The 23,191-nt window shown below is 35.8% G+C and overlaps 1 protein-coding gene across 1 annotated transcript in view; it reads right to left on the reverse strand.

Moving 5' to 3' along the window:
* Nucleotides 1-23,191, reverse strand: part of Rfx6 (regulatory factor X6) — a 46,346-nt gene that overhangs the window by 20,715 nt on the left and 2,440 nt on the right. Inside the window, exons 3-6 of the mRNA XM_027402075.2 lie at nt 22,065-22,188; nt 20,452-20,513; nt 11,173-11,250; nt 9,943-9,970 (exon numbers count right to left, since the gene is read on the reverse strand). Coding sequence (XP_027257876.1) covers nt 9,943-9,970; nt 11,173-11,250; nt 20,452-20,513; nt 22,065-22,188 — 292 coding nt within the window. The remainder of the gene's footprint in view (nt 1-9,942; nt 9,971-11,172; nt 11,251-20,451; nt 20,514-22,064; nt 22,189-23,191) is intronic.

Genomic DNA, 23,191 nt, shown 5'->3' on the forward strand with positions numbered 1-23,191 from the left:
CAGAGATTCTGTCTCAGAAAACAAAAAATTAAAACTGAAAGGAAAAAATTAAATAAACATGGTTGCAATCAAAAGTTTGAGTCAGGAATAAAATTACAAATATGGTAAAGGTAGAAAAGAAAGAATTTAATTCTGCCTTTTAGGTCCCCCTAAAACTTCTGGGTTTCTTGTGTATCCTTATTCACGTTGGACATGTTTATTAGACTAAAGCTATATTGATATACATAGGCCGGGTTTCCACCCTGTCTTGTATCAGGCTTTGTATATCTTTCTAGATTTTTCATGGTAATACAGGAAAAAGTTTGGAAGACTTTTGGGTCTTTAAACATCAAATATTTTAAAAATCACAGCTTCATACGGAAAGATTCTATATGAGCATGTAAACCAATCCTATATTAATATGCAAGTCAATTTTTCCTAGTTGCTATAAATTTTAGCCCTAACATATATTTTCAAGCATGATAAATATTAAATAAAAATTTAAGAATAATCAAGAACTATTATAGAAATAATATGTTTGTGTAATTGTAAGTTCATTTCAACCCACTCCATTTAATTCAGTCTTCACAATTCCAGGTCTACTTCAAAGACTTTCTATGCTTTGGGTTTGCCATATATGAACACTCTCAGTGAACCATCAAAGATGGGTACTGTAGGCCAAAAAGAAAAACAAAGTTGTTCCCTGTCATAATTTGCAGGTTAAACCTGTGTTACTGAAGACACCATACACTTCATTTGCACAACTTAGAGGAATGGAAGTACCCTTGAAGCATCCTCCCTGAGAATTAATTCTCAGAGAATAAAAAAATCACAGTACAAATGTGAAATGTATAGAAAGTGAAACCAAACAAAAAGTAAGCAACAGATTTCCTTAGTGATGCATTCATCAGTCATGAAGCTTATACAGAAACATAAGAATGCACCCTAGAGATTGCTACCCTTTCATTAGTAGGAGGAAAGATGAGGAACGGTGCACAGAGGACTTCTCTCTTAACAAAATAGGTCATGAGTGCAGATCTCTGTATACTGGGGTATTATAAATAGAAATTTCCCAGCAAAATTGCTTAGCATGCTAGAGAACATTACAGAGCAAAGTATATGCTTTTATCTTTATAGTTTAGAATTTTCATATTGGTAGTACTTTGGTGTAATTGTAGCTAGTGATACAGGTAGGAGGTGTGCAAGAGGCAAAGCAGCCCAAGGAAAAGCTTTTAAAACCGCATTTCTTTGGGTTTGCTAGCCATAGTTTACAAAGATGGCAAAAGTCAGAAACGATGCTATGCTCTCCACAATGTGTGGCACAAAACCAGAAAGGGCTGGCTATCTTTTTGTGTCCTTGTTGCTATAATTGCGCTACAAGAGATGTCAAGTTGTGTACTACAGACGGGTCACAGAAGTCTGCTTTGTTTCATTGGGCTTCTATAGTGTTTCATTTCATTTTCATCTGTCTCAGAGGATGACTTCCATATTTGTGGGTAAACTACTAATCTTATTTCTAGGAGCAAAAAAGAAGAAAACAGACAAACGTGATTATAAGAGTGTCTTCCTTGTGAGGAAGGCAAAGTAAGGAACTAAGTGGTCTGGCGTGGCTATGTGATGACAAAGGAAGATGTGATAACAGTCTGCAAATATTTGAAAAGCATATCCTAAGGAGGGAGGGATTAAGATTGAACTTTTTTTTTTTTTTTTTTTGGTTTTTTGAGACAGGGTTTCTCTGTCCCGAGTGCTGGGATTAAAGGCGTGTGCCACCAATACCTGGCAAGATTGATCTTGATACAACATTATTCAACAGACCATGAGCAGTTAATGCGAAGGAGAAACAAGATGACTATTGGGGAATTTTCTTCACTGTAGTTTATGAAAATAAGAGATTATTCTCTAAGGGATGAGGGTGACTTTGATATTCTAGCTGCTTGAGACAAAATTTATGAAAACGAAAAGAGTCACAGAAAAAGGAAACAATACGACTATTATCACCTGATTTTTTTTTTTGACAAAGATGCCAAAAATACTCATTGAAGAAAGGATAGAATGCTTAACAAATGGTGCTAGGAAAACTGATTATCTACATTTTGAAGAATGAAACAAGATCATCTTTCATCCTGAATTACATCACCTGTAAATGGGTTAAAGACTTTAATGTAAGAGCCGAAACTTCAAGACTGCTAGAGAAAAACAAGCCAGGAAAACCCTTGAAGAGAATGAAGATGTTTCTTAAGTAGGGATCTGGTTGTTTGGGAAATAAAGACAACAGTTGACAAATGTGACATTATGAAATTCAAAAGGTTCGACACAGCAAAAGAAGCAGTTAAGTGAGGCAGAATAGACTGTACGGTGAGAGAAATCCCTTCTGGCTATACACCTGAGAGAAAATCAGTATCTGGAATATAGAAGGTACTTTGAAAACTAAACAAGGAAACACCCTAATTTAGACATAGAATAAGAAATTTAAGAATATTTCCCAAAGGAGAAACACGAATTTGAGACCCAGGATGACTTGGTAGGTAAAAGGGCTTGCTGTACAGATGTGCAGGTTTGAACTCTCATGAGTCACCTGAAGTCTCAGATAGGTAGCATGTCTCTGTAACTCTGGCACTCCAAAGGCAAGAAGAAGCTGGAGAAAAGCAGGTCACCTGGACCTCTCTGGGCAGCTGGCCTCTTATACACAGCAGCAAACAACAAAGAGACCCCATCCCAAAGTGGAAGGTGAGAACTTATATCCACCGTTTTTCTCTGACCTCCATAGCACACTGTGGCATCTGTGTGTCTGCACTCTCACACACAATTGCACACGCACAATTACATACACAATTACACACACATAAACACACACACACACACACACACACACACACACACACACACACACACACACACATATCTTTGAGGATTCCATCTCTACCAGTCATAATGTTTGGCCTCAAGAAGACAAATGACACAAATGCCTGTGAGCGTACAGGTGAGAGGAACCTTATTTAATGTTAATGGGTGTGGAAACTGAGCAGCCTCTATCAGTATGGAAATTTCTCAAAAAAACTAAATATACATCTACCCTAAGGCTAAGTATATGCTCAAAGGATTCTGTATCTTATGACAGAGAAATGTGCATATCATGATGCTCTAGTTATAGCAGCAAGAAAATGGAATCAGTGTAGATGTACATCGACCACTTGTGTGTAAAGAAAAATGAAATTTGCAGCAAAATGAAAGGAACTAGAAAATATATTATGTTAGGGAACCTGAGCTCAGACATACAAAGATCACTTGTTCTTTCTCATATGACAATGCTAGCTTGTAATTTTTATAAATGTGCATTTATGTGTAAAGGTCATGGAGTACAAAAGGGCCTGTTAGAGTTCTTGGAGATAAAAGAAAAGGCTTTGGGAGGGGAGTAAGCATAAAGGATATGAAAGTGGTAGGGGGATTTCTGGGAATGGCAAGCTTTAAGTATTCTGCTATACTCATATATCACTGCCTTATTCAATCATCATCAGAGAGGTTTGCTCAAGCCACAGATGGGAACAGATGCAGAGACCCGCAGCCAAACATTATGTGGGGAGAGAATCTAAATGAGAGGTCTTTCTCAAATCCCTCCCCTGTGAGCTCAAGGAATCACATCAAAGATGATGTGGCAAGATTTTAAGAGCCAGATGTGGTAGAGGATCTCAGGAGAACAAGGCCCCCTGAATCAACTAAGCAAGGTGCATATGAGCTCACAGAGAGACTGAAGCAACAGGCACAGTGCCTATATAATCAACACCAGGTCCTCTATATATTATAGATATCAGCTCAGTACTTCTATGGACTCTGTGACTCTCTGACTCTTGTGCCTGACCTTGAGACTCTTTTCCTTCTGTCTGGTTGCTGTGTCCAACTTTGATATGATAGTTTTTGCTATATCTTATTATAGTTTATTTTGCCATGTTTGGTGGTTGTCTATTGGAAGCCTGTTCTTTTCTAATGAGAGATAGAAAGGGAGTAGATCTTGAAGGGAGGGGAGGAGGAAGGAACTGGGAGGAGTAGAAGGAGGTGAAATTATTGTCAGGATATATTGTATGAGAAAAGAATCTATTTCAATAAAAAGAAATAAAATTAAAAAATAACTAGTTTCTAACTTAAAACAAGAGAAAAGTCTTCTTCACCAGTACAATATAATTAGGTTTCATTTTATTGCAAGGAATTAAAGGATTCTGAGAAAATCTCCACATTTTTGAAATTTAAAACATGTATTTATAAACTAAAATTTTAAGTCTATCTAATTTCATAAAATCACAAAGGGACTTGCTTATTGTCCTCTTTCTGTTTGTGTTTTCTTTTTAATTGTGGTTTATCTTCCATTGTAGCTGCAAAGTTATATAAAATAGATAATAAAATGCCATATACTTACCATCTTGACTAATACATGAGACACTCCCATGTTAAAGCAGCCTATGCAGCCCTCCTTTCTCCAGCAAGCTTCTTTCCCTCCCCACTAAAATGGTTATTTATACTTTAAAATGTATTTCCTACAAATATGTTCTAGATAATACTCATTATTTAAAATTGCTACCATACAGTATGTATCCTTCTACATTAATGTCCTTTGTTACCCATCTCCTAGCTATTTTAGATGTCTCCTATTCTAAAGATAGCTCATTTATTTCAATTAATTCGTAATAGATAAACTTTTTTCAGTATTCAGAAACCATAAGCAATGCTGAAATGAAAATTCTTATATATGTCTCTCTGTTTTCTAAAAGTTTCTCCAGGAATGCCATCATCAAATATGGCACCTTCAATTTCATCAGATACTGCCTCTTCTAGTATTCAGTGGTGTTTTCTTCAATATTCCTAACTACAGCATTTCTTCAGTCCTTTTATTGCTTTTAATCCAATAATTGTGAAAAGTCACTCATAATAGTTTTAGTAACTTCATATTTCCTTTTTCCTTTATGTCTTTATTTTCAGTTCTTTTTCAAGACAAGGGTTTTTCTGTATATTCCTAGCCTAGCTGTCCTGGAACTCACTTTGTAGACCAGGCTAACCTTGAACCCTCAATTACTGGAATTAAATGTGTGCACTACCATGACTGGTTTGCATTTTTCTAACCAATATTTGCATTGAGCAATTTTTGCTGATAATACTCAAAATGTTTATTGATCATATAATGTGAATGTTAGCCAACCAGAATAGGTGCTTTGAACATCACTTTGTAATAGTCATTCATTTTATCATTATGTGAATTACCTACCTACTTTATACTTGGTTATATGTCTCTTTTAAAGATGTTTTTCTTTTGATTTTAATTATGTGCATGTGTGTGGTTATGTGTACATGAATGCAGGTACCCATGGAGGCCTGAAGAGGACATTAAATACCCTAGAACTAGAGTTTCAGGAGGCTGTGAGCCACCTCATGTAGATGCTAGTAAGCAAGGACTAGAGTCCTCTGGAAGAGCAGAAAGTACTCTTAACCTTTGAGACATCTGGTCAACCTCACCATATTACATTTCTAATGTATCAAATTTCTTACACATCCTGCAGCAGCACTGTTCAATAGAATTTCTATGATTATGTTAATGTTCTGAATTCATTATGTCTAAAATAGTAAACACACTGCATATAACTTATAAGCACTTGAAATATAGCTAGTGTGACTTAAATTTTAACTTTTAGTTTTGTTCAATAGCTTCACATGGTTGGTAGCTACCACATCCCAGAATATAGTTATAAATACTATCTATTTCTAGACATATAATAGGTTCTAGGGGAGAACACAACACTATCATTCTGCTAAGTAGGTATAGTATTAAAATAACCCCTAATGACTCATTTCTATACTCATAGATTAGTGCATCTTTTAATATTTAACAGAGAAGCTTCTTTTTTGGTTTTTCAAGACAGGGTTTCTCTGTGTAGCTTTGGAGCCTATCCTAGCACTTGCTATGGAGACCAGGCTGGCCTTGAACTCACAGAGATCTGCCTGTCTCTGCCTCCCGAGTGCTGGGATTAAAGGCGTGTGCCACCAATGCCCAGCCAGAGAAGCTTCTTCGTGTGTTAGATAGTTATTAATATAGGAACCTACAAATTGACCAATGTGCAGAACATAAGGAACTATGGAATACTCAGTTCTCATTGGGACATCTGTATCACACCCATTCTCTTCCAGGCTCAGGGGTCATCATGATAGAGGGTGTGGAAAGATTATAAGTGAAAGAAAATATACACACCTGTAGCAAAACAGTATTTGCTGAAATAGTGCCATTACACAAATGAACTCATAGTGGTGTGATTACATGCATAAGATCTGCACAAGATCAAGTCAGACAAAAATCCCAGCATGGTTGGAAGAGGAACTCCTCATCTCACCCCTAGCCGAGGAACTATTTGTAATTGATGTTTGCTGTGGGAGGGAGAGTCAGTTTCTTCTGGGATGCCACCTCTGAAAGCCTACCCCAGTTTCATTTGAAGAGGGGAAAGGGGGCAGGGGAAGGTTTTTATCAAAAAACATGATATGCATGTACAAAGTTCCCAAACAATAAAAGAAGAAAGAACAATCAAATAAAACTAACAACAACAAAACAACTAAATCTATGGGTTTTATACCAAATAAACTATAAAAACTGTCATCAGCATGTTTTTCTCTCAAGCATATATATTAATTAATATAAAATAAAGTTTGTAAGAGATATATTTTTGTTTTAAAATGAATATTAGGCATATCAGTAAAAAATAAAAAAGTCAATAACAACAAAATAACTGGGTTTTTTTGCTCAAAGAAGCATCAATCCAGGCTTTACATAGACAGTTATAATTCATATTACCTTTTGTTTTGATAATCCAACTTCCTCTAGCAAGGACTTGAGGCAAGTCTTTGAAAACTGTCTTCCTCCCTTTTTATTGCAGTCAACACTAATCACACTCAATCCATATGCATACTAGGGTATTTTCTCAGCTATTGAATCTCCACTGCATTTTTTTCTATCTACAACTGAGTCTATATCAGAGAGTCACAATATTTAGTATCTACTAGACATGCCCTTTTATGGTCTCTTCTAAGTTTATACTTCTTTTAACTATTATTTCCTATATATTTTTCTATACTAAGTTTACAGCTATTTTGATTATTTTCAAAAGTTAATTACCATAGAAGTGTCTATTGGAATATAAAATATATACATTAAATTAGAAAGAATTGGAATACTGATGATAACTAGTGTACCTAACCAGTAATCTCTCTTTTAATTTTAATTTTTATATACATGTTCTTCTTTAAAATTATGACTGCTTTTGAATATTTCTGCATTTCTGATGGCTCCTGTTATTCAAATTCTATAATACTCTACCATTCTTATTTTCTACAGACTCAAGAAAAGATTCATGAGAAATGAAGTATCATCAAAATTATTTAAATTTTCCTATTTGTCTTAGGAAGATATATAACTAATATCTGTCACCCAGAAGAGTTCCTGTATACTATGGGCACCTGGGGACTTCAGGATGGCATTTTCCCCCTGGGAATGGCATTTAAGAACAGCTGACTGTTCTAGAGAATAGCCAACTTTCCTAAAGCTCATCGGACTTCTTTGGCCCCATGCTGCCTGAGAGAGAAACACCACCTAACAGAAGCCGCCTAGCTTGCTGTCCCAGTGTTTGCATCCTCCATCTGAATTTGCCTTTTCTCTTTCTGGTTTGAAGGAAAGAAATGCGCCTCCATTCTCAAGTCTTAGTTGGGATAGTCAGGATATGAGATTTATTTTTTTCTACATAGCTTTGCAGAGCTTTAAATGCTTCAAAATGTAGAGGCAAATAAAAGCTGGCCACAGCAGAAGCAGAAGCTAAACAACTACTAAAAAGCAAAAACAAAGAGGGCAGTAAGCATAGTTACTTTGTGATCTTATGAACTTGATTGTCTTAAAATGTTAATTCATAAAAAATGTCTTAAATTCCACATGAATATCCACATACTACCTTGTCCTGTAGAAATTATAGTATCATGAATATGTGAATTAGCTGCTTTGATCATGGATTTAAAATGCAGAGCCCTATTCTGATTGTTTTTAAGCCCGTGTATCTCACAGCCTCGCTTGATTTGGCTGTAAATCAACAGTCTTGGCAGATACTCAACCTGTCCCAAAATTATTAATGTTCAAATAATCTGAAGTAGACATAGATTTGCACTGATTGTTTTTTGTCCTTAGCAAACAGGAATTGTTGATTACCTTAAGGACAAAATAACTGTAAAATTTCAACTTTGTTGTGCAAATATCATTTTAAAATCACTTTAGGTAGGTGGGGGTGCAGCTCAGGAGAAGAAACTGTCTAAGACGTTCAAGGCCTCAAACTTAGTCCTTTGCATGCAACAAATTACTTAGTTCTGAGCTTTTAAAAAGCTCTCTCATGTGTCAATTTTAGTCATCATCACAAAGATGCATTGCAATTCTCCAGGTGCCTGTAGCAAACACACAGTCCATATAGCATGCATAGAATAGCTTATTGATAACTTTATTAACTAAATCTGAATTAGTAATGTAGTCACCTCAGGAGGGAAAAGTAGATCCAAGAAGCAGCTTCCCTTTCCTCTGTGGGCTAAGATGTGCTGTACATGGCAGGTCAGTGAATAGATCTCATCATACTGGAGGAACACCTGAGCGAAATCACTTAAAACCCCTATTGGCTGAATCTTTAATGAACCAACATGTATTTCTAAGTCAATATTTTTAAAGTTTCATAGTTGTTTATCTAATAAAAAGCTATTATTTTATTGATAAAATAGCAATCAGGAGTTTATTGTGCAATTAACTATTAGCTGTTTTAAAAGTACTGGAAAGAAACTGCTCATTTCAGAAGGTTGGGGGCTTTTATTGTTATTTTAAGATAAGGTGCTTGCATTATTTCATCCAACTAATGGAGTTACACTTTACCTTTAGTTGGGGTTTACTACACAGCACACTGTCATGTGTATTTAGTTTTGTAGCCCCTTGTTTTAATGATTAGTTAAACTGAAGATAATGAAGGTCTTATCATGAGCCTAATTAGCCATGCAGTCCCTAATGGTAGTCTAACTCATTTAGATAAAGTCAGTTTGCTGATCTGTTCTTTAAGGAGAGGTTGGAGAGGAAGCCAAAAGGAAAAGATTACATACAGTGTGTGTTTGAGTGCATGTGTGTGTGAGAGAGAGTGCATGCATGAGAGTGAATGCACAAATGTGTGTGCATGCGTATGTGTGCATGTGTGTGTGCATGCACTCATTAGTGCATGTGTGCGTGTGCATGTGTATGTGTGTGCATGCACTCATTAGTATATATGTGTGTGTGCATGTGTGTGTGTGCATGCACTCATTAGTATATATGTGTGTGTGCATGTGTGTGTGCATGCACTCATTAGTGCATTGTGTATGTGCATGTGTATGTGTGTGCATGCATTCATTAGTGCATTGTGTGTGTGTGCATGTGTATGTGTGTGCAGGCATTCATTAGTGCATTTGTGTGTGCATATGTATGTGCATGCATGCCTACATGCACATGTGTGGGTCTGTATGTGCGCATTTGTGTGCATAAAGTAGCAGAGTAGATCACAGTGCAGTAAAGCACTGGGGCTTCTTGACAACTATTCAAGGTTTTTGCTGAATTAGCATAATCCAAATACCAATTCTTTCTATGTTTTCTATTAGAGCTTTTCTAATTGTTGAAATAGAAGTTCGTAGGTCAGTGGTAGTCTTCTTTTCAATTTCCTAAGTATGTGGCATTAGATCACTGAAAATTATCTCTTCTGAGTGAACTAGAAGCCATTGAGCAGGTCTATGCGAACATTCTCACTCGAAGTCTGATTTAACTGTATTTGGAGTCCTTGTTTTCAAGTAGCTCTCAATAAACAGCATTCACTTTTATATTTAAGGAAGAAAACTTTCTGAGTTTCTAAGACACGGAGCAGATGTGAAACAGAGATGAAAAAGCATTCTTACCTCATTCTTCAGTTTGCTCCCCGAAAACCTTAAAAATCAGTTTGAAAGAAATTATAATTATAGCATCCAAGAAAACACAGAGGACATTAAAAGTAATCTGTTCACAATATCATTACTGCTCAAATGTCTAAGAAAAGGTGGTTCATGGAGGAAATTAAAATAAAAGGGGAGTTGGGTGAGATTTGAGGAAAACAAAAATAGTTTATGCTAAAGGTTTGTGTGTGTCTTAGCCTGTATTTACATTTTATTGTGAATATTCACTAGTAACCTGCTACTGTAACACCCGAATTAATCTTAGCATAACTCAAGTGACTTATTTTTGTCTAAGATGTTTTTCTTTTAAAGTGATTTCTTCTTCTAAGGGCTACAAGTAATTCTTAGTAACCACACCACAAGGAAATCTCAGGAGCAGATTAATTAGTCTGGTCTGATTGACTATAACCTCAAATATTAATATCCTGCTCCTAATAGTCAATGACAGCTTAAAACAGTGTGGTCTTTGTAGTAATATGGACTTCTACCACAGAGACATGAGTGGGACAGTGATATCATACTGTCTTACTAAGTAAGATGGTCTAAAAGATTGGGTGTTTAGCAGTTATTATAATAACCTTTTGCTAGTAAGGTATTATTCAAATGTACAGATTTTTAAAACAACTTTCTCTTCAAAACTATCACATTTTTATTTTATTTTTATTGAATCTAGCCTGAAAATAAACCCAATCTTATGAGTAAGTGCAAATATTTAAAAAGATTTATTTATGTTATGTGTCTGGGGTATTTTTTTTGGCTGCATGAATGTCTGTGCACCATGTATGTTCTGTGCCCATGGAGGCCAGAAGACAGCATTGGATTCTCTGGAACTGGAGTTTTGAATGATTGTTAGCTAGAGGATGTGGGTCTGCTGTGAGAACAAGTGTTCTTAACCCTTGAGCCATCCCCAACCCCTGAGTAAGTACAAATTTAAAGGCAATTCTGCCTCCTTGAATTCTTCTCATCTCCTGAGGACTCTTAGCTCACTGTTAATTTCTCACCAACCATTAAAATTATATAATTTCCCAAGTAATATAGATTATATCATGACAATTTTCGCACAAAGCTGACATTACATTTGATGATTACGAGAAAACATTTTCATAATAACCAAAGTTACAAAGTCATTTTATTGAATAGATGTCATGCATATTTAAAGAAGTGAAGAGATGAGTCTTGAATATAACATCACTGTACCTTGTCAGGCCCTTTCCAGAATAAACTGAGTGGTAATATGCACTGCTCTCTTTGATGCCAATCCCATAGTAATGATACCTACAGCAAGACAGGAGCCATTTCTGTGTTAGTGAAAGAGAAAGGGAAAGTAGGAATAACAGAATGAACCCAGTAAGGACTGCCGCCCACACAAGACATTCCCTGGGAAGTAACACTGCCACCTTTCCACCATGCTTTCCCATCTACATGCATCTAAGTTCAGGAAGTGGATGAAACTAAAGGACAAGGACTTTTTTCCACTGGACTCCAAACTAACTGGGTTTTAAACATTACTATGGTAATACCATGTAAGTTTAAATGGGATAGATCAATGGCAGATAAGTACTTCAAGTCATCCTTCTGACATGGGTAATTAAAAAAAAAAAAAAAAAGACTTGGTGTAGTGGTTCCATACCTAAACATTTTTATTACCCAGGAAATGAGAAGTCTATGAAAGCTCAGAAACTCTGAACTGATTTTACATTTCTATGGTAAAAACAAGCTCAATTAATAAAGACATGATCAAAGGAAATACAGTAACAGAAATCATTAAACAGTGAATAATAAATAATAAACAATAGCAGCAGTACTTAAACTATTAATAAACTAGCCGATTAATATGCCTCTGTTGAGATATAGCAGTAGGATTAGGATTATGAGCTTGGGGATTTGGAATAAGTATTATTATTTCCCCTTTAAAACTTCAGAACTAAGATACCAGTATAATGTCACTGCATTTGAAGAAATAAACAAGTGGTAACAAACACAAGAGAATTTTTGAATGGGAAAATATAACTTTATGTTCTTTTGCAAAGTTTACTATTTGTTCTCTAGACTTAACATTTTAAACAACTACACTTTAGTCACTTGCTAAAACAATATACATTAAGCATCGCTTCAAACTTTGATAAACTTATTAGAACTCCCATCTTCTTGTCTTTCACCTCTAATGCCTCTTTCCAACCTGTAATAAAATAATTCTATCCCATGGTAAAGTGGTTTGCCATGCAGTTTATAGAGAACTACATTGCCTTCACAGATGGCAGACAACCCGATAAGTCAAAGAGGTAGCCACAAGTTCAATAAACATTAGAGCATTTCTACCATGTCTGGTCATTGTGATAGTTGTCAGAATAATGACGAATGAAATATGGAAAATATTTCATGGAAATATTTACATGGAAAATAAGACTAGCTATTCATCCTAGTCCATGGCCTCATGAGTTAGATGCCTACTGGTCCTGCTCTAGTGACTACACTCATCAGCACAGAAGCAAGTATGTTTCCAGGTTCTAAAATTACCTGCAGTTGCCTTTGTTTTAAATTGCAACATTCTTCAAGACCTTGGCTAGTGTGGATTTGTATTTCTTTTTCTTATTTATGACATTAAGATTGTTTCATGTGCACTTACTACTTCCTTACTTTTAGAAAACAATTTTCCTGTGTATTTTTCATTACCAATCCAACCATTAGAACAAGAAAGTTCATAAATAGAAAGTTTTGTTTTTTCCAGTTTTGCACATTTTATTCAATAGTCAAATGTAACTGATATATCAGCACAGAAACCAGAGATCTGACTTGGTCATTGGCCTTCACCTCTGTGGTGCAGAAGCAACAGCTTTTCTCATTAGCAATGTCTCCTTATTTAAGACTGATGAGATGAACATAGTCTATCAATGCCGTCTTATGAGCATGCCTGGAGACAGGGAACCACTAAAAGAGGGAGTCTTCTTTTCTTCAAACGTATTCTGTGAGCTAGATGGTGAGGTTTCGGTGGCAATAGAGGAGGGTATCTGGCCTAGAGGAGTTAACAATCTTGGAGCAAAAGAGCATGCAAATAAGGGTGATTCCAAATTGACACATGCTACAGCTGAAGTGAGAGACAGTAAATGATAATAGAAGTAGTAGCCATTTACTGAGTTCCTACTAATGTAAACAATTTTGTACATACATGATTTCAAATACAGTCTATAAGTAGAATATTATCCTAACTTCATGACAAAGCTTGGAAAAAATATGTGATTTATACAGTTTTATTTATTATATTTTAGAGTATTGGGTATGTGGGTGCATGGTGTGCGGAGTATGTGGGGTGTGTGTGTGTGTGTGTGTGTGTGTGTGTGTGTGTGTGTGTGTGTAGTGGTGTGAATGCCAGTGCTTGTGTATGGAGATCAGGACAACTTTCAGGAGACAGTTCTCTCCTTCCACCATGATTTCTAGAGACCGAGCTCAAATGTCAGGCTTGCATGACAAACTCTTTTACCCCATGTGCCATTTACCAATCCTGTGTGTGGTTCATTTAAAGGCTGTTTAACAACCTTATGGGTTTGAAGGCAAAATTCAAGGCCACTGTTTGACAGAACACTCTGTACTTGGATAGTTCATGTTGCCTTCACCCCTGCAATGCAGACGATAGAACTAGTTTTCTAGCTCAAGCTTACAATTAGAAATTCTTAAGTCAAATATAGTTTGAATATGTGTGTAATCATGCACACTCTCTCTAGGAGGCATCATGAGTTAGAGTAACACAAATCATCAGCATGAATCCCTAAGACCTGCAACATTGACTGGAATGTTTCATATTTGACCTGCCATGTGTAAATAAAACCTTCTAGATTGCAAGCTTCCTGGAACAGGAAGTCAATAAACTTGTTGAATAATTGAATGAATATATGGAAAAGTTTTGAAGGCAACAATGTGTCATAAAGAAACTATAAAAAAACAACTTACCAAGTAAGGTCAAGCATATATAATCATGTATGCATTATCAGAATAATCTAAACTTTAGTAGAGATCAAAATATTTTATCTCCTGTGATATAAGGATATATAATTACTCCTTTCAGCCAGTCATGAGCACATTGTAATCTTATCCATTTCTGTCTGGAGTATGCTCCATAAAGAGCTTGTGCTGGCTCCTGCCTTGGTTTTGTTGAACTCTTCACTAGGAATGTCTTCCTTCCTGGGATAGGATCTGTCTTAGTCAACTTTGAGACATAATGTTAGCTTTGTGGAACTGCCTAGTCTCTGAGGCAAAACTAATCTCTCTGTCCACTGAATTCCACTCTTGGCTATTTATCCCATTGTGACCTTGTCCCTGTAATCATTAGTATCTCCATCCACGGCTTAAGCACTAAGATTTGAGGAAATCCTCAAACATTTATAAATCATTATGTTCTAGGGATTTGAAAACCAATAAAACATAAACTTTATTAAAGCCAGTAGTTTGTTGGGGTTTTTTTGTTTTGTTTTGTTTTTGTAAGCACCTGTCACTGAATTTCCATGCCACCAATAAAACACTTGGCTACAGCAAAAGTTGTATGTTTGGATATTGTGTAGGACAGATGTGAGGGCAGCATGTTTAGACAGGAAGCTGGTGGCGACACACATCTAAGTGTTGTCTTCTGTCCACCGCCGTGCTTCATACCAACTTTCTTTGGGAGCAAACACAACAATTGTTTCCCCTTAAGCTTTCCTTTGGTCTAACAAGTCACCTGTTATCGTCTTAGTGATGATTTAGTGTCTTTCAGAAAAGTGAAGAGATAGTGCACGAGCACCCTGTCTTTCTAGAGTTAAATATAAACCCCGTAAAACAGGGAGGAGCGGGTTCATGCAGGGTATGCATGGATTCTTCCTCTCCGCTCTAGCATTTTACAGCACCATTTTGTCCTTAGTAGATTTTTCAAAAGTAAATCTTGCTAGAAAATGTTTCCAGGAATATTATAACAAAAGAACATATGCTAATACATGGTAAATAAGAGTAAAATTTGCTTGACTGTTTTGATCTCTGTACCTCTACCTGCTATTTGTTTTATGGGTCATTCTAGCATTTCACAGTTCTTTATCACCATATGACGACATTCATTTTACTAAGGGAAACATGTCATAAATACCATTAAAATTCTGAGTATAATTAGCTACGTTCGATAGAAAAAATGTTGGTTACAAATTAATTTTGTAACAAAGTTGTGTTCATTCATTAACACCAGTTATCCTCTGACTTGTGCTTTATGTCAAGTGACTGATCTCATTTGTAAGTTATGAATGCACAGGAATGATTAATTAATTCTTGGGCTTGTAATATAACTATGACAGATTCTTAGGACACGAGGTGAAACCACTACATTTCTCTTTCACAGCTGACATGTTCATGTTGTATCTAGCACTTGTCTTCAATAGCTGATCAACATATACCTTTGCTTATATTTCTTCTTTTTCTCACCAGTTCTCATATAGAATTCCTGAAACATATGTTCTAACAGAGCTAGTATGTTAGTTGTTTACACTACACAAATGATAACTGATAAGGAAATGATGCAGTTAAGCTGCTCAGGGACTTGCAATAACTTGCTGTGATAAGAGCAGCTGTCATATCAGTTTTATTAACCCACTAAATCACCACTAATAAATAAGATAATAGCTTTTTCCCATCATGTCTGAAAACCAAGATTTGGTTGATCAAAGTCTACCAGAAATTAAAGTGTAACTGATTCAAACAGTCCACCTTGTGCATGGTATCTATTAGTGAGATCACCTATACCCCCCTTACTGTGTTAAGCTATTTTGAGCAAAGATACATACAGACTCTTTTTGCTCATTTTGTATCCCTGGAGGGTAGCCACAGTGAGATTATAAATATAATGTTTATCAATTAATATTAATAGTGAACAATTTTTGACAGCAGATTATTTATCTTATAATTCTTTATACCTCAAAGCTCAAAGCTCTTTAGAACCATGCTTTGTGCCTCAATTCCAACTAAATGTTTTATCCCTGAAGTACAAATCATAAAATATTCATGAATTTTGCTCTGTAATACCAATAGAATTTAATTTTTGAAACCAAAAATTTAAAAATGTGAAAGAAATTATAGCTCTATGTATTCCTTTGGAATTAAAGGAGGAGGAGGAGGAGAAACACGAAAATAAAGTTGGTTTCTTTCTTGGTGTCTACTTATAAGCAGAGCCTGTTATTGAAGCTGGGAAAATAAGGCTTAAAAACCAAAAATGATTTCACTCGATTCACAGAGCTGTCCACTATCCCTTTCCCACATAGACTGGTGTTTCTCACACCTGGTCACATAGGTCATTGCTTCCCAAGCTGTAGATTCCACGTATTGCCATTACATGAAAAGAGCCTTTGCTCCATGGACCTCAAGTACACCTAATGTCAGCTTCAGACACCCTCTTCCTGCCCAGAACACAAAAGAGCCTTTTGGTCAGTCTTCACTTAGAAACAGTTCCAACTGGCAATCCCAAATGAAATATTCAGACATTAAAAATTGAAATTTTACTTTTGAAGCAATGATCATCAGAATATTACACAATATTAACATTTTAACAAGCTACACAATAAAGTCAAAACAAATTATTGACAAATTCACTTATATTTTAAAGTAAGAAATACTCAGCAATTTTTTAAAGAGTACTTATTGCATTAAACACTACAATTGCAATAAAATGACTTCAAATTCTGGAAGGAAGCATAATATGCTGATTTTTCTAAATAAGATTATATTATTGGTATTTCTGTCTCAGTTGTCCATATTTGTATAGATATAAAGTATTTTTTATAAAATTCAAATCAATGAAATATTAAACACATGGCAGAAATAGTGGTTGGAAGATAATGCATTAGCGTAGTGGATGCTTAGGGTTAAAATTAAGAGGCTGGTGAGATAAATGAATTAGAGAATTTATTGGGGAAGAATTTATTTGTTAGAAATAAATTAGAGAAGATTAATAAAATATTTTTGTTTTTTAATCTAATAGTATAAATCTAATAGTAATGAATCTTAAGAACTGTTGGAGCAGTAAAGAATTAGTAAATTTTTTAATTAAAAAAGATAAAAATAATAAAAAGTTCAATAAAGTAATTGTTTTGTTAATATGACTGATAGTAGAAACAAGTAGGTTTTTATACTGTTACTACTTGATAAAGCATAAACTTTAGAGTAGTTGAACCTTTGTATAAATGCCAGCATTGTTAGTGAGTTTGTGGCCTTAGGCAAGTCAATAACATTCTAACTATGGTTTCTTTATTTATAAAACATAGTAGTTCCTACCTTGTATCATTATTGGAAGGATTAGACCTAATGAAAATACAAATATGCTTCTGTGTACAATTCAATTAACAATAACTTTTCATTGCATTGTCAATTTTGATGCCTTCGTCACAATTTTCTCTTATAAAAGAGTAGCATTATAAGGTTGAAAGCATATTTGATCCTCAATTAATATTATTTATATATTATTTAATTCTCAAAACAATGATATAAGGTGTCACACAGCCACTTTACTGATAGAGGCTGAGTGAACTGTCTAATTGTCACACAGTCACATATGAGAGCATAGAATTCACCCCAATTTGATCAACTCAAACTCATGTTCCAACCGTTAGGCATGCTGTCTTAGGTGCACTGTCTTCCAAAATAAAATCTGAGGATGTCTTTTAGGAATAAAATCAGGAATGTTGCCTGGATAAGAATGATCATGGCAAAGCATTACCATTTCCAAGATGCATCTTGCTATATCCATGAGCAGACCTAGTATACACAATGCACATTATTTCCACTTACAATACCTGGAAGGGTGATAGCCATGTCATAAAAAGCAAATGGTATATCAATAAGGCAGAAAATTTCAAATTGTTAATGCCTTCAGCATGTCTATGACCCTTAATTATCAAATAAGTTGCCAGAAGTCACCAAATGTTGCTATATCAACGTAAGCACTAGAGTGTGGCTGTGTCACAATGGGCACAGTTAATGATTCATCCCTAATCCTAAAGGCTCCTTCTGGGATTAATGGACTTTCTCTGTAGCCTGCCCACCCGCCCTCTTCTAGATCCTGTCAAGAGGATTGCTTGAGTTGCTTTGCCTCTTTGCCCCCTATCTTTCGACTTCAAACACTGTCTGATCTCACCTCCACTTACACAATACAGTACTTTGGAAATCATCAAACCAAACTGCGACAAACTTAACATAAAGCTGACTTGGTTAGAAGGAAAAGGCTACTTTTTTCTTTTTCCATTGTGGTATTTTATTCTTCTTTCACAGGCCATAGTATTTTTTAAATTAATCAAAATCAGTAAAATAAGTATTGATTGACAATGCATTAGTTGTTAGACATCAGAAAGAATTAAAGGTGAATGAGACCAAATATCTATCCTCAAAATATATCTCCCTAATATATGAGGAAGGGGCTAAATTAATGTCATGCTGAGACAGATATAATGAACAGCCATGAGGGTGCAAAGAGCCTATGCAAATTGCAGAATAAGACACCATTCAGAACAGAAGACTCAGGACTAATTACTTTATGTGGCTAAGATTTCAAAATATGTACAAGGGCAAGAGTGTCCTCAGAAGGGAAGCTGCCACAGAAGAGAGACAGTTGGGGTGATTTAAAGGTACTGAGATGATGATACAGTGAAACAGAAAAATATATTGAGAAGTAAACAGTAATACAGGAAAACAGGTTGAAATGAAGTCATAATAGACTTTGAATATTGAGGTAAGTTGCCTTTAAGAGTAGAAATTGTGAAGCAGTGAGATGACTTAGCTGGCAAAGGTGCTTGCTACCAAACCTGAAGAGCTGAGCTCAGTCCCTGGAATGCACATGTTAGAAGAAGAGAACTGACTCCTGAAAGTTATTCTCTGATCTCCACAAGTGCCATGCATTGCACATGTATAAACACACAAACATTCATGCATATACGCACGCGCGCGCACACACACACACACACACACACACACACACACACACACTTGTGTGCACACAACAGAGAGAGAGAGAGAGAGAGGGAGGGAGAGAGAGAGAGAGAGAACAGATCAATAGATATAGATACTTTTAAAGAGTTTAAATGTAAGCCTGCATAAGTCATTGAGCATGAGGGATAGATGAGACTCTGTCATAACTTTGGAAAGTCAATGTGAAAATTTTGTGTTGAATGACACTATGAAAGTGACAATGAGAAGAGACAACTTCAGTAGAAAAGTTCAAAAAAGGAAGACTTAATTTTTTGTAAGTGACCAGAGCTAGCTGTGCAAGGCAGCCACTAGACATGCACAGATGGGAAAAACTTAAACAATGGCTAGTTTTGAAAGAGATATGCAAAATATATATGGGATTTTAAAAACTCAGTATGAACAAAAGAAATAAAATATTTCCTCAGATTGCTATATGAATTACATACTGAAATAATTTTTGGTATACTGGGTTAAATAAAACTTTATTTATATTAATTTCACTCATTTCTTTTTACTCTTACTATGGCTACCAGAAAATTTAAGACTAATATAAGGTGGCGTTATCCTTCTATGGGCCAGTACTGCACTGGAATTCAGGAGATGGCCTGCAAGCTAGGATGATGGAGGAAGCTGAGAAGTTCAGTGACTGAGAAGAAAGAGACCAAGATGCTGTGTTTAAGAGGGGATGGTCAGAAAGAGCAAGTGCTAGGAAGGAACCAAGGAAAATGAGTAATCATAGAAACAAGCTATTTGGGTTGTTACCCAGATTCAGAAGTGTATGGGCAGAATAGTGTGCCTAGTAGTGGGAGCAGTGAATGGAATCTAGTCTTTCAAGGAACAGCAAAGAGAAGAAAAAATGAAAACGTGGTGAGGTCTATGACAGCTCTAATCTGCTGAGTTTTTTTTTTTTATCTGAAAGACCTGAGTCTGTTAGAAATGAAACCATGGACAGAAGAATCACTGGTGAGCATGTGCCTGTAAGGGAGTTTGACAGAGATAGGTATAAAAGAAAAGCCAAGAATGCCAAGAGGCTGGCTGCATACAGCTTATTGCATGCTTGTATTTATAGTGAGAGATGATCAAGCAGGTCATTATGTATGCCATTTGTCTTAAATGGGGGAAGAGGAATCTTGTATGACTGTGATGATCATCTGAGTGAGAAAAGTCTAGGAAGAACTTGAAGCATGGCAGAGCTCCCCTATTGTCATTTAGTCCCTGGTCATTAACTTTTGTCTTGTACATTCCTTGCTCATGACACTGGTGACTTCAACAATGGCTTAAGATAATGAAAACTATTGACTTAACATATTTCAGAAGAAAGCATGTTAGATAGTATGGGTGGTCATTGTAAATTTTTCTTTCTAAACCTTATTCTAATATATGCCCTTTTATTTACTTTCCAAGTTCATCTACTTCATCAAGAAAGAAAATACCTGATTCCATTCACTGATAAAGACAATAGTTTTCTTACATCTATAAGTATAAATAAGAAACCTATCATTCCATTCTTACTTTGAATGTCCTCTTGTTCCAAGTCTTCGTGTTGTCAAGAGGGGAAATTTTTGGCGAATTGTCTAAAAAAGAAAGATAAGGTTTATTACTATGTAGTTCTAATGCAAGGTTTACCTACATTAAATATCCACCACCATTCTGAAAGGATCCTTGGATCGTAAGAGAGCTCTATGGAAATTTTGATGAGTCAATTACTTCTAGTGTTATTGGATGGGTATTCAAGGTGCTCTATGATTCCTACTTAAGGAACATTGCCATAAGGTAGAGTCAGAAAAATGGTAGTGCTAACATGGACATCTGAAGCTGCCTCATCATGCTTCAGAGGGTGCATTGAGCCTTGATCATCAGCAAGTATCATATAAGCTAATCACAGGCAGGGCGGGATTCTAAGTCCATGAGTACCGTGCTCTATATCACACTGTCTGTGTAAGAAAACATGTTTTCAAAAATAATTAAGCTACTTTTTAACATTATTTTATTTTACATGTATGAGTGTTTTACCAGCATGTATGTGTATGTATTACATTCATGCAGTGATCATGGAGTTCAGAAGAGGCATGGGATCCCCTGGAACTGGAGTTACAGAGGTTCATCTGGAAGAGCAGCCAGTTTTCCTAACTACTATGGCATCTCTCCTGCCCCTAAATAACTTACTTTAAAGTATAGATTTTGGCCACTTTTAAAGCGTGCTTTTAAAGTGGGGAGCTAAAAATAACAATGCATGCCTGTAATTCTGGTACTCAACAGGTTGATTAGGTGGATCACAAGTTCAAGGCCAGCTTGAGCTACATAATGAGATTAAGGTCAGCCTAGTATACATAGAGACATCCTGATCAACTATCTGCCTCTTCCTGCTCTGAAAACCCAAGGAGCTAGACCATAGAACTCATTGTTTTCTAGACAGTGAGTCTTCTACAGGTTAGGATCTGACTTTGGAGATACTTCAGACTCAAACTTCCTACAGTTCTACCAGTAAATCCTAGATTATCAGATGACAGAGTACTGAAAGGGGTTTCAAAGATGAGTGTTTTCCAAGTAATTAATATTATTTTTTGGTCCTCAAAATGATACCAATGCATATGAATCATCTAATGTCAAATTCATAGATTCCCATCCTAATGATAGAAATGCTAAATGTCAGAAATTTAATCAATCCCAATCATAAAAATGTTAAGTCTATGGCATAAGCATACTCATACTGAAACAAAGATTTAGGACAGCTACGTAAGTAACAGAAAAAAAATCTATCAAAAACTCAAATGGTTGGATTATATAAATAATGAGAGCCTGCATTTCTTGCTTGACCCTCATTTACTTTTACTTCCCAACATAGTTTAACTATGTTCTTGAATGCACCCTCTTTGAAGGAGCAAGCTACTATGTTATGGAGCTTGCCTTGAGCTCACATTAGATCTGATAGCTGGTATTCGGTGACTCCAAAAATCAAGATATAAACATAATGCAGTTCCAACCAAACACTAAGGAATTTCATTTATGCTTGTAAAGTAAATATCTTTACATTCTCTAGGAGAAATCATTCAGTTGAATTGGCTTACATATTGTCTACCTAATATGTCAGTTGTCAGGGAGTATAGCCAATATATGTCATATACCTTTCCAAAGGTGGCTGCACAAGCTGGCTCCAGTTTCTCTTTCCTGCAGAAATCTAAATAGTGGGCATAAAGAATGCACCGTGGGAGACAAACTCCTTCACACACTATGTAATTGTCTTCAAGCCTAAGAGAAAAGGACAAGAGTTAGGTCAAACCTTTTCACTATTACCTCCCTGCCCCCTCAATGACTTAATGCTCATTTTGAAAACAGACTATACAAGTGAGTTAATGAGTAAACATAAATGGGCTTTCTTTGTTCTGGATAAAAATAGCCAAAAATTGAGGAATTTGAATGTGTATTCCATAAAAAGAATCTTAGTGGTTTATGGTGATGGATATACTCCTTACACTGCTGTCACTATTCAGTGTTTACATAATCAAAACATAACAGTGGACTTTTAAAACGTGTACAAAGGTTATGTATAAGTGTTAGTTAATTTCCTATTAAAGGAAATTCTCTTGATTACATTTAATTTTGCCCCTAGAAACAATGTCTGGAAGTCAGAAATGGAAGGAAGGCCTGAAGTCATAGCAGGTACTCTCTGCAGATCTAGGGAAACAAACGGTAATTTCTAAAGAGGGCCACCTGTAAGGGAATAACAGGTAATCTACAGGAGTTGAGGACCTCAGGTCTACAGAGAGAATAAATTCTCTCAACAGCCAGTGAGATTAGAGAAACAATAGAAAAAAGGTCTCATGAAATTCCAGCATCAACTAATTTCTTAATTTCTTTCTGGTAATGCCATGAACTTAGTGGCAAGTAACCTGTCTAGACTCCTGACTCACAAAAACCCTGAAACAATGTTTGTGTTGTAAGCAAGCACAGATGTGCCACATAAACACAAACAAAACATAAGGATTAATTTGAGAAGAGTAAGAACAACAGTGATCACCTGTTAGTTCAATCACAATGTGATGTTAATGTAGAAACCACTCCTTCCAGGCCACCATTGTAAATACTGGATCTTACTTCCTTATAAATCTTCAGTGTTCAATTGTTTACTATTTGATCTAGGACTGTAAGTGGTGAAATTGTAGATGCTATGTTTTTTAAAAGAACATCCTCAATTCAAAAGGATTGCCAGGTTTCAGCTTGTCAATGCTCATACACCCTGACTACTTCTGAA

This window comes from Cricetulus griseus, chromosome 2, assembly GCF_003668045.3.
Source record: "Cricetulus griseus strain 17A/GY chromosome 2, alternate assembly CriGri-PICRH-1.0, whole genome shotgun sequence".
In the NCBI taxonomy this organism is placed as follows: Eukaryota; Metazoa; Chordata; class Mammalia; order Rodentia; family Cricetidae; genus Cricetulus; species Cricetulus griseus.